Genomic DNA, 12,221 nt, shown 5'->3' on the forward strand with positions numbered 1-12,221 from the left:
GGCGGGGAGGGAGCGCGGCGCTGCCTGGGCTTGGGGGCCTCGCCGGCGTTAGTGCGGGGCAAGGATGCGTCCCTGCGGCCTTCAGGGAATTGCATCACCAGGCCGGGATCACAAGACTCGAGTGCTGGCTGCTCTCTTGCCTCTCCTTCCTCCTCAGCTGGCCGGCGGGGTACAGAGGTGCCATTGTAGCAGGAGGGGAAGGCCCCACCCCCCGGGCACTGGTGCCCACGATCTCCTCTCTCTGGTTGCGCAGCACGCGCTGCGTGAGCAACCCGTGGTCTCTTGTCTGCCCCGTGCTGCCTCCAGCGAGAAGGGCCGCAGCCGCCCCCCGTCCCGGCTCCTGCCACCTCGGCCCCTGGCGTGGCAGCTCCTGTGCAAAACCATGCCTGACCTGCAAGCCCTGAGCTGCCTGAGTCGTGGCTGTTTGGGGGCAGTTCTTGTCTTCTGTGCCTTCTAAGGGCTCGCCCAGGAGGTCTTGGTGTTGCTTGGACTCCTGGACTGGTAAGCAGCAGAATAAGTGATCAAGCCCTGGGCCCTCCCCACCCCCGTGTCTCTCAAAGCATTTAGATGCACCTGGACAATGCCACCCAGTGCACACCTGCCTGAGGAAGGGTCACTGTGTGGAGCATCTGCCCGACGCAGCTGGTTATCGACCTTGTTTTGCAGCCAGCTCTTCCATATGTGGCTGAGTCGCATTCCTCAGGGTGGGGCAGACACAATAGCTCTGAACTCCTCACGGTAACCGCTCCTCCTCCGGTTGTACAGAAACCTGAAACTTCTTATGCGAAAGCAGCTTTCTAACCTGACGAAAGGCAGTTTTACTAGCCTTCCTGAACGGGGTCCCTTGCCTACCCAGGCAAAGTGGGAGAAATCTCGGCCTGAGGATGGCTTGTCTGACAAATCGCATTTGTCTGAAAACAAGGGCATGTGCTTAAGTTTCTCCATATCTCTAACCTGCTCACTGTGTTCTCAAAACTGCTCTTGAACAAAACATGCTGTTCACTGAAACCTGTGATCATTGTATAACAGAAGATATGGAAACTGCCTGTTTGAGCATGACCACCATTAAACAGGTAAACAGTAAAAGCAGGGATACGGGAGTCTGGGCTGCGCAGTTGTCAGTCTCTCATTTGCCTGCCGACCTGCCGCTTAAGTTCCAGTTCTGGGCTTTTACGTAGACTCACAAGAGAAGTCGCATCAGACAGTCCCCTAACGACCTGAACTCTGAGCTGGTAGTGAGCAAGCCAAGGCCCCTAAGTTTTCCAGTTGCATACCTTCCTGGTGTGTGACTCACCTGTCAGAAGGTCAGTACAGAAAGATAACCTGAACCATTTCCTCCAGCAGTAAAAGGCGTGTGACTTGGTACAAGTTGTCTGGCACGGAAGGGGCCGCAGGGCTCTCCTTGTACTGACTGGACAGGATGGAGTGGGCTGTTAATGGAAGTGGCTACCCACTGGGTATGCACTTGTGCACAGCATATGCTACACAGCATATACATTGCTTGTATCTCATGTAACTTATTTCAAGCTCCGTGAATGCATTTGTTTTGCAGCAGCATAATCGAATTACAGAAGGCTGTGTAACTGCATCTACTGCTGCATTACTTCACAGCAGTGCTGCCCAGGTGGCAGCCATGGGCCATGCTCAGCCTGCAAGGGTTCATTTGGGGCCCCCAGGCTCGCTCCCTCCCTCCTGTGGCAGTCAGTCTCCAGGCTCCCCTTCCCTTCTCCACCTTTTGTGCTCTGCCTCGGGGTGGGATGGGGTGGTGTGGAGCAGTACAGCACAACGCACTGTGCAGGGGGGGTCACAAACACATGGCATGGAGCAATGCCTCTGTGTGTGGTGGGATATGGTACAGGGTGGGAGGGGGAGGAAGAGGGAGTGTTCATGTGTGTGGCACAGTTGGGTGGGGGGGGCAGCCAAGGGTGCAGCGTATGGCCTAGGGGCATGTGGGCCTTGTTGGGGCAGCCCTGACTTGCCGCACACAAATATGTTTCTATATCAGTAGTTTCCAGACTTTGTGTTGCATCCAGGGTGACTCCGGAGGCTTTTCATTTTTTCAGGAGAAGCACAAAAGCCAAAACAAGCTTCTCCAGACTATATACTATATGTGGGGTCTGTGGGGCCATAGGTCTCCAAGTCTGTCTTTGTAGTTGGGGCAAGTTCAGACTCCTGCACCTGTGCCTGTGTGTAGAGGAGCTTCTACAGTTCAGATTCAAATTTCTGTATTCCCACCCATTTCTCTTCAGATAATGGTCTCTTGGCTGTCTGCAGTAGGGAGCAGGGCAGCTGTGTCTCTTCTCACCTGGGGTCATCTTAGCACTGCTTATCACAGGCCTCAGCTCCCCAGTTCACCGAACTGTCCCCCCCTTTTCTTACATGCTAGTCAATCACTGCGGTTCGGACTGAACGGCTTCTGCGATTTGGTTTCGCTGTTTGGAGGAAGGTAGTGACGGAGCCAGCAAGGAGGGGTTAGAGTATTCAGGACTCCCTAGCAATTGGTTCACATACCATCATTTAAAAAAAAAAAAATGAAGGATTGCGTGCAAAATTTCCCTTGTAGACATTTATATTAGGTGTGCTAGGCTTAATTATTTCCAGACTCTATGGCAAAAGCAAATAATACTTCTTCGAATATGGCAGGGCTTTGCACAGTAAAAGGTGGAGGAACCGTGGTGAAGTAGCGGCTGTTGCTGACATCTGTCCTGTCACTAAGATTACAAGAGACACATGACATGAGCCACATTTCAGTAGGGGTTAGTATGCTGCTGTGCTCTGTCAGCATCCTAGCCTTTTAACTCGGCTAACCTTAAAGAGCCTGGTAATTCTCGTCTGGATGTATTGTTTGATTAAAGTCATTCTGCTTACCTCTGTAAAAAGTTACATCGAGAAAAGCCGGAAACAATCTGAGGAGCTCCTGGAGAAGGTGAAGGACTGTGGATGAGAAGCGGGGGGTACTTGCTTCTCAGAACACTGCTCCTTTGTCACGTGAGAGATCAGTGAGCTCCAGCCAAGGGCCTAGTTCTGCATGGAGGTTTGCTCTGCACTTGTTTCGTGGCAGTCAGGGCAGAATAGCCAACCTCCCCTGGGGTAACCCGATTCAGACTCTGCTCTTTGATATGAACAACAGGGTCAGGATACATTTCTGAATCTTCTCAGTGGGGACATTTTCCAGCCTGGGGGGTGATCGGCTGTTTCCCTGTCTTATGCTGCAAATTGCACTTTCTTTAACACTGCCCTCGTGTGTTAAAATCCTAGTTTTTAGTCATCCTACTGGCATCCAGATCATTGTAGGTCAGTCTTGACATCCACATAACTCATTCACGCAGTAATTGGCACGTTCAAAATTAAACCAACTGCATAATGTCTGCGCTTTGGAATGGAACTGGGGTGAGTCGGCACCTTCCCATGTGAAAGCTCTCTTCTCACTGGAAGGAGACGCTCTCCATTACTTCCATACTTTATTGCACAAACCTGAAAATGAATGAATTCAGTGTTGATCCTTCAGGAGCATCCAGCTCGGTAGGCTGATCCAAAACGCTCTTCAGAATGGCTAAGTAAGCATACCCTGTTCCTTCAGCCTTTCTCACAGGTCTCGTTTCTTTTGGCCATCTTTGCTCTCCAGTTCATCTGAGCACTTTATTTAATGGTATGCTACTCCACATCTTTCCACCAGGCCTCTCTGTTTCTGTGCATTTCCTTTTATGTTACCGCTACTTAGCCACAGATCATTTGAGGGGGATCACCAGTATTTTTAAGGCAGGTTCATGACCGTGCATAGGCTGAAACGAGTGATGCCAAAGTTTCTAGACACCTTCTGTCGTTGTGGGGCATGTTCAAGAGGCTTAGCTGGAGAGTCTGGATGCGAGTAATGTGAAATTGGGTTGGGGGGAGATTAAGTGGGAGACTCCTTGCGTAAGAGAGCTTCATATTTCTAGGAGGCATTTTGCTGCTGAGCAGCTCCCATCCCCTCTGGACCACGGCCCCAGGATGCCTGGCTTCAGACTGGGAGATGATGCTAATTGCATCCAGCTGTAAAGAGCCCACAAGGTTCTCCTTAATCCTGTAGCCAGGCTTTATGCCTGAACCCACCATTTACCCCATCCTCCCTGCTTCCAAGTTCCCCATGACTCCCTGCCCTTCCCTGCCTGGCTGCTGACCTTGGGACTTCCTGCAGCGGCAGGTTCTGCAGGAGCTCCGAGCTGGCCGTGTAAGGGTGCCTGTCTCTCTGGACAAGAGAAGCTCTGGTGGTGAGAAGTTCCTTCTCACAAGCTTGCCCTTTCCATGTCACCCTGCAGCTCTGTGCCGGCCAAAGGAGGGAGGCCGAGCAGGAAAGCAGCCAGCTGTGCGCCAGGCAGGAGTAGAGCCCCTGCGCTGCCACATGCATAACATGCTGCTGAACAACACTGCTGCACCAGCGTACGCTTCTGAGGCCAGTGGGGTTTCACTTCCCGGCCTCTCCTGCCTGGCTACAGGTACTGGTCAAGAACAGCCTCTGTCCTGGTTCTCGTTCTGCCACACACGAGCCTCCAGGTCACATATGCTGAAACATCCTTATGCTGAGCTGGGTCACTCAAAGGGGCAGCAGAGATGACTCAAGGGTTTGCTGTGACTTGTCGCACCATTCCTGGACCCTTCTAGCTCTGCTGATGTTGGCTTACACTGACCCCGGGATTCTCCAGCATCTGTGCATAGGCCACGCTTGATCCAGTGGTTGTGCTGAAGGTGCCCGTGTCTTGTAGTCTCTTGATCTTGCCGCTGGCAGGAATAGCTTCTCGCAGAGGAAAAATAAATATCAGACATGACTTCCTGCTGCAGCCTGCTCCTTGTTCCAGCCCCAGCTCCTGCATCTTCCTCTTCACTCCCCATGTGTGCTGTTCTCCCCTTTTTGCAGTCTGTTCCCTGCCCCTGCTTCCCTTGGCCCTTCCCTGTAGGAAGACCTCCTTGCACACACTGCTGAGCTGCCTGTCCCCCTCAACCCTATGCCTTCTGCCCTCCTGGCATGAGCATCTGCCCTGTGGATGGCTCCAGACTCTTCCTCTCCCCTTGCAGCTGTGCCACCCTATGGACCTCGTCTCATTCTGGCTGTTTTCCATGTACTCATCCTCAGCTGGGGATGAGGAGGAGCTGGTCTCTGCAGGAGCTCTGCCTGGGAGGACTGAGCTACATTAACATGGCTAATTGGTCCCATACTCTCAAGGATTCATCTAAAACAGCCTTTCCAGGGCTGTGTTTTGTTGCTGCAGGTGATTTTGTTGCCTTGCCTCCCCTACTTGCAGCACTGCTGCATTTCTTTTGTGGGCACAGAGTCTGTGGTGAATTTGAAATAAAACTCCACATGCATTGGTACTGTTAGATTCAATTAAAATAATGTTGATTCACACGTGCACATACCTCAGCATGTGTTGTACCTCTGCCAGTGCCGCTGAGCTGCCTGTAGTGTGCCTTGATGCAAGCAGCTGTCTTCATGCATGTTGTATGCACAAGCCACAGAAGTGTGCGGTACCTTACAGCCCTGCTGTCTATGCTGGACGTGAGCGGAGCTGGACAGCTGAGGGCTGCCGTGCTGTGCACCTGATGAATTCTGTTCATGGGCAGTTTGGATCCATACGGGCTCTGTCGGTGCAATGCCAGGCTGTGCCTCCATGGAGCAGCAGGGGCTGGCACTGGTGTGTCTGGGGAGTGGTGGGCACCTCTGCCCAGTACAGGGGTGGATTCTCCCAGCATCTCCTGGCAGCCGCAGGAGACCCAGTGACCGTCCTCTCTCCTCCCCATAGGACGTGCACCATGCTGGGCTCTGGGTTCAAGGCTGAGCGCCTGCGGGTCAACCTGCGCCTCGTCATCAATCGCCTCAAGTTGCTGGAGAAGAAGAAAAGTGAGTAAAAGGGGGAGTGGGGGGGAGCCCAAGCGCGCAGTTCAGTGCTGCTAAGGCAGGCTGTGAGCAGGTTGTGCAAGTCCCATCCTGTTTCCCTCTGCTTGCCCAAGGGGTGTTGGCTTCTCTGGGCACAGCCTCCCATGCTTGACAGACTAGGAGGGGGCTCGGGGCAGGGGAGGTTACATCACTCTATCATGGCCAGCATCTTGTGCCCTCTACACACTCTGAAAGTGGGTTTGGATTGCGGCTTGAAGGCCCCAGTTGCCCTGTAAGGGCTGTGACTGTTTAGGGTATTCCCAATCTGTGACCAGCCTCTGGCCGTAGCCATTTCTAGCTGGGCCCTTGGGCAGGGGCCCTGGGAACAAGAGTGTTCATCTCATCTAGCCCAGGCGGCAGATTGTGTGCACCAAGGTGGGATCTGCAGAGCTTGTGCTGCCCCTTCTGGGTCAGGGTTGGACTTGGACAAACCAGGCACTGGGGAGAGACCCAGTCCAGTCCTTTTCCGTACCTGCCGCAGTGCAGGAGGGGCCTTGTGGAAGGTGTGGAACCCAGGTCCTGCTCGGAGGAGCCTGCATTGTGAGGGCATGACCCCCCGGCAGGGCAGGCCTGGGAAGGGTGCCCCCAGCCTGGGTGGGGTGGAGGAGAAGAGGACTGGGAGGGGTCCCTTCTCTGCGGGCCTGGCGTACAGGGGTGGCAGGTTGCCCTTGCCCCTGGCATGACTCTGCGGCCTGCCCTGCAGCGGAGCTGGCCCAGAAGGCACGGAAGGAGATTGCAGATTATTTGGCTGCTGGTAAGGATGAGCGTGCGCGGATCCGGGTGGAGCACATCATCCGGGAGGACTACCTGGTGGAAGCCATGGAAATCCTGGAGCTGTACTGCGACCTGCTTCTGGCTCGCTTTGGTCTGATCCAGTCCATGAAGTAAGGCCCTGGGCATCAGGCATCCATGGGGCAGGGGCTTCCCTTTGCACAGGGGTGGCCGGGTTTGGGTCTTAGTTCATGAGGCCTCTTGAATGGCCTGGCTATGCGATGGGATCCTTTGGTCTGGGCAGCTCGTGGGCTGCAGACATGGCTAACGCATTGTCCGGCCTTCCCCTAGGGAGCTGGACTCTGGCCTGGCAGAAGCTGTCTCTACACTGATCTGGGCTGCCCCACGGCTGCAGTCTGAAGTAACTGAGCTGAAAATCGTGAGTAGGGCAGTGCCCGGGTGGGCAGGGGGGTGTGTCTGGTCAGGGCTGTCTGGAGTGACTCCCATGGAGGTCTTGGTACCCCCTATTTGCATTGGTGCTGCAGGGCTCCTGACCGGGGGCCCCAGGCAGGGAAGGCAAAGCGCTGCTGCTAGGGTTGGTCTGCATGGGGCTGGGGAGCCCAGGATGTCACTGTGCTCTGACTCTAGGCTTGTTCCCTGCTGCAGGTTGCGGACCAGCTGTGCGCAAAGTACAGCAAGGAGTACGGCAAGTTGTGCCGCACCAACCAGATCGGGACCGTCAATGACAGGGTAAGCGGTGGAGCAGCAACAGCCGAGCACAGGGCGGGCGGGAGGCAGACCCTTCTTCTCCGGGGCAGCTGTGGCATGCATCTAGCATGGACCTGCATGCCGCTTCCTGGGATGTGGTGCCTGCATCGTTCCTGGGAGAGCCCTGGGGAGGGCAGTGCTCAGAGCTGGGGTGTCCCTGCTGCAGTTGCAGCCACCACTGCAGAACTGTTCGGGGCCAGGGGCAAGGCCTCCCCTTAAACTGTTGTGGCCAGAGAGGAGCAAGGCAGCCAGAGCCCTTGCTCTCTGCACCCCAGGCACCATCCCCTGGCAGCTGCTCCCAGGCAAGGATGGCTCCAGAAGCCTTGGTGCCAGCACCCAACAGGGGTCCTGGCCAGGCCTGGTCTCTGCAGGTGCCAGCCACACCCCAGTGCTGGTACAGTGCCTGAGCGCCGTGTCTCTGCCTTGCAGCTGATGCACAAGTTGAGTGTGGAGTCTCCCCCCAAGATCCTGGTGGAACGGTACCTGATCGAGATTGCCAAGAATTACAACGTGCCCTATGAGCCCGACTCCGTGGTAATGGTGAGCGAAGCCCAGGCTGCCCTTCCCCGGCTGCCCTTCCCCAGATGCCCTTCCCCACGCCGGAGGCATTGCCCTGGTGCTGGGGCATCTCTGAGAAAAGAGGAGCAGACATGGCCATGAGCTGCAGCATCCCTGAAACATGTCTTCTCTTGTGGGCTCCCATCCCCTACCCTGCACCCCCTCTCCACCCAGGCCCTTCCAGCCTGTGCTGCCCTGTCCGGGGCCGTGCCCCACCCCAACCCCATGAGCTGGGTCTGCAGTGCAATATCCAGGGCCCCAACCTCACACGGGCCTTCTGGGAACTGTGGTACCAGTCAGTCCTGACTCCTTGTGCTCCATTTCCGTGGCCTGCCCGCGCAGGCCCGGGTTCCTGCTGCAGGGCTGGCAGGGGTTGCTGTGGCCACCAACATGAGCCTCTTCCTCCCTGTCAGGCCGAGGCCCCTGCCGGCATTGAGGCGGACCTGATTGGGTTTTCGGACGACGTGAAGAAAGGCGGCCGTGGAGGAGGGGGCGGTGGGTTCACTGCCCCGATGATGGGTGCCGATGGAGTGGTGCCCATGCCTATGCCCATGCCCATGCCATCACCACCCCCCCCCTTCTCCTACCCCGTGCCCAAGGGACCGGTAAGTGCTGCTCGGCTGGCTGCTGCTGCATGGGGCACGTGTGCTCTGAGGGGAGGGCCCCGGTGCACCTGTGGTTCAGATCTTTGGAGCCCAGGGAACTGCCCGCCTGGCAGCTCAGGCTTTGGGGAGAGTGCCTGTCCCAAAGCTCCCGGGCAGTTGTTTCCCTTGCACCCAGATGCTTTGAACACGGAGTTCTGATTTCCTTGACGGGCGTCTCGTTCCCTAGTGTGGGTCATCTCTTAGGGCGAGTTCCTGTCCGTGACTCCGATCAGTGTTTCTGAGACCAGTGTGCTTGGTGATGCTGTGATGTTGGGCCCCCGGGTCACTGCTGTGGGCACCAGGGGTGGCCTGGTGTGGGAGCAAGCGCAGCCCCCTCTGGCAACACCTGATCTGCTTCTCTGTGCAGGAGAACTTCAACCACCTGCCTGTGGGGACCTACCAGCCTTTCACCAACATTCACCCACCTCCAATACCACCTGTGCCCCCGACCTACGAGTCTGTAAGTACCTGTGCCAGTCCCTGAGGAGGGCACTGAGGGCCACTGGGAAGACGGACAGCTTCTTGGATGTACTCCTCCCAACCCTTTCCCCTAGGGATGTTAAAGGATTAATTGTTTAACTGATAAGCCCAGTTTAGTTCGGGGTGGGTGCCATTCATCAGGGAAGAGGGGAAAGCCAGGGAGCTGTGGGGTGCTCCAGCAGGAACCAGAAGGCAGCAGGAGGGGAGGGGGACTAATACCCATAGTCTAAAAGGAGAACAGTAGGGAGGTGGTCTAATGACTCATCAATTCAGCAATTAGTTGCTAGTTCAGGGTGGGGTCTCACCTGGCCTGTGTTGTCTGGCTGGGCTTCCCCACCTCCTAGCAGCAGCTGTGGGAGCTTCTGTGTTACAGGGCAAAGGTTCGACCAATTTAATTAGAAGAGGTTAAAAGAATCATTTTTTAAATGGTATTTGCATCCCTAACCTGGGGTGGCTGTGTGCTGCTTGGAGCCTCTGCATGGGGTGGGGAGCTTGCCAGAGGGCTGAGCCAGGCACCCGAGTGTCCAGAACACAGAGTAGTGTCTGGCCGTGAAGATCAGGAGGCTGCAGCAAGCTGTCCTCCACAGGCTGCGTGTCACACGGGCAGACTGGAGCCCTGCAGCTCATGTCGCAGGTTTGCCACCTGCAGCTTTCCCTGGGCACCAAACACATAGCTTGGGGACTGCTGGAAATGGTGCAGTCTGCACCCAACAAACTCCCCCTTGCTGCTGACTTTGCACCCAGCCCCAGAGGGGCAGGCAGTGCTCTGCATGGCCTGTCTGCACGCGCGCTCCTCGCCAGTCACTGTTCTCTTGGAAGCTGCCTGTTGTCATGTCACCTTCAGCCCCATCTAAGGCTCCATGTTCCCAGTCTGGGCCTGGCCCTTGTAAGGCCGGGGGCAGCCTGCCCTGAGTGTCTGTAAGAGCTGCAACAGCAGCTGTTGGCTTTTTGCCCCGGGACCAGTTACAGCTCAGTGCCTTCCCCCTTCTGACCTGGAATGAGTCCTCCCAGCGCATATGCCAGGGGCTTCTGCGATTCATCCCTCCCTTGGAGCGGCCTCCTTCCTTGGTGCTGAGGACCAGTTGCACAGGTGCCAAGTCCTGATTAACCAGGGCAGCATCCATCTGGCACATCTGCCTGGGTGGCCCAGGCGCATGGGCAGCCTAGGTGGGGAGGCCTGGCCCCACAGTGACAGCTTGTCTGTTCCAGATTGACAACATTGGCCCTGACAAGGACGTGCCTTCTGCTCAGGTGGCTGGTGAGTGTGGCGGGGCATGGGGTGGGGAGGGGGCCCAAAGCAGGCGCTGGTGATGGGTGATGAGGTTTGGAAACTTGCAGCAGAGGCTCAGGGGCAGCAGAGCAGGGTGCACTGGAGGAGCAGGCCTGTCTTGCAGCGGGTCTGCCCCAGTGTGGCTTGCTCTGAGCAGGCCCTGTGGGCTGAGGTAGCCAGCCCATCCCTGTGCTTCCTTGGCAGCGGTGGGCAGGAGCCCTTGTGGGGAGTGGGGGCTGGCTCTGCACCTGTGGGAGCGGTGAGCACGGGGCGAGTGGGAGGTGGGACTGATCCCGGCTTGTGACGCTGCCCCATCGCCCTCACCAGGTCCCGGGCCGAAGCCAGAGACCTCTGTGAAACCTGTGGCTAGAGCACCAGACCCGTATGACAACTTTGTGCTGCCCGAACTACCGTCCGTGCCAGACACACTGCCTGCAGCATCTGCAGGCACCAGCAGCGCTGCCTCTGAAGACATTGACTTTGACGACCTCTCTCGGAGGTTTGAGGAGCTGAAGAAGAAGACATGAGGCCAAGGGGACTGGGCTGGGCTCCAGTCCAGGGCAGGAGCTCAGAGTGGGCTGCTTCACTCCAAATGGTCTCCCCTAGCACCCGGGTCCTGTATTAACTGAAAACAAATGCTCTGTCCTCTCAGCTCTTCTGCTGTGCTTGTACCAAATGCTGCTGCTTCCCAGGCCCTTGCTCCAGCAGGCGTGGGCCGGAGCCCCTGGGAGGGGGAGCAAGGAGTGGCTCCGCTGCTGCCTGCAGGGGCTGAGGTGATGTTCCCTGTTCTTTCCCCATGGGCTCTGCAGCCTTCCCCCAGGGCAAGGCGACTGGGCTTCCCTGTTCCCGGCCTCTCAGGGAGCTCTCTGTGGCTTTGGCTGCTCCACAGGGGGAGGTCTGTTCTGCTCCCAGGAGGCAGCACTGGCCGGCCCTTGGGCCTGCACTGGCAGGGCACCAGCAGGCGTGTGCTGGGCGTTGCACTCCAGCCCTGTGCTGAGCAGGGTACAGGGCTGGCTGTGCCCTGTGCCCCCCACACCCTCTCAGCCCTGCGGTGCCCATGGTGTAATGTACTTGTACATAATATTTTCACTCTGCTTTTCTGTAATGGGTTTCAATGGGGTTTGTATGGGGTAGGTTCCTTCCTAATAAAGGCTCAGGCCAGAGCAGTGTGAGCGGGACAGGTGTGTTTCTTGGGGCCAGCCTTGCCTGGGGGAGAATTACGGGGCTGCTTCTGTGTAGCCCTCGCCCTCTCTGTAGGAGCCTCCACACTGCCTGGGCCCTCGGGTGGGGCCTGACCCCCAGCGCTGGGCCAGGCCTGGGCACAGATTTAACAGGCAGGGCAGGGGTGTATTCATATGGCCCCCGGGAGTGGATGTCCTGCCAGGAGCTGCTTCCTGGTGTCCCGCAGGGCTCCTGGGCTCCCTTGGGCAAGGGGGCCTGTGCCGAGGGCAGTAAGAGCTCAGCCCTGTGGGGGGAGGCAGCAGGCTGGGAGTCCTTGACCGCCTCTCCGCCCTCCCTTTCGTGGCTGGTGCAGCACCTGGAGGGAGGTGGGGATGGGCCAGGCTGCCATGAGCTGTAGCTCAGCTGCCGCGTGTGTGGAGGGAGGGGTCAGCACATCAGTGCCCGGGGGCTGCTGGCTGCCTGTGCTGTTCAACGGAGGCTGCAGCCCCGGGAGGTCCCGGCTCCCCCCAGCAGGCCGAGCCTCCCTGGAGCGCTGGGGCAGGTACCCCGGGCTGTGCGAGCCCCGTGCTGCCGGCTCGGGCCCACGCGGCTCCCTGGGACTCGCAGGGCCCCGCTACCGCCCCGCATCGCAACACCGCACCGCCGTCGCCGAGCTGCGTTTATTGGGACGCCGCGCGGGCCGGGCCAGGCCAGGCGA

The 12,221-nt window shown here is 57.6% G+C and overlaps 2 protein-coding genes across 2 annotated transcripts in view; one reads left to right on the plus strand and one right to left on the minus strand.

The window, feature by feature from the left end:
- The first annotated feature begins 2,156 nt into the window (after positions 1-2,156).
- On the plus strand, positions 2,157-11,509 carry IST1 (IST1, ESCRT-III associated factor). Its single transcript, XM_019505337.1, has 10 exons — positions 2,157-2,756; positions 5,778-5,875; positions 6,615-6,795; positions 6,974-7,061; positions 7,289-7,372; positions 7,820-7,930; positions 8,362-8,553; positions 8,960-9,052; positions 10,282-10,330; positions 10,670-11,509. Exons 2-10 carry the CDS (start codon positions 5,788-5,790, stop codon positions 10,867-10,869), a joined length of 1,086 nt encoding a protein of 361 aa, XP_019360882.1. The 5' UTR covers positions 2,157-2,756; positions 5,778-5,787; the 3' UTR covers positions 10,870-11,509.
- Positions 11,510-11,693: 184 nt separating this feature from the next.
- The window catches only part of PKD1L3 (polycystin 1 like 3, transient receptor potential channel interacting), a 2,108-nt gene continuing 1,580 nt past the window's right edge, over positions 11,694-12,221 (minus strand). The window contains exon 7 of the mRNA XM_019505237.1: positions 11,694-11,779. Coding sequence (XP_019360782.1) covers positions 11,694-11,779 — 86 coding nt within the window. The remainder of the gene's footprint in view (positions 11,780-12,221) is intronic.

This window comes from Gavialis gangeticus, unplaced genomic scaffold, assembly GCF_001723915.1.
Source record: "Gavialis gangeticus isolate Ggan-Ray unplaced genomic scaffold, GavGan_comp1, whole genome shotgun sequence".
Lineage (NCBI taxonomy): Eukaryota > Metazoa > Chordata > Crocodylia > Gavialidae > Gavialis > Gavialis gangeticus.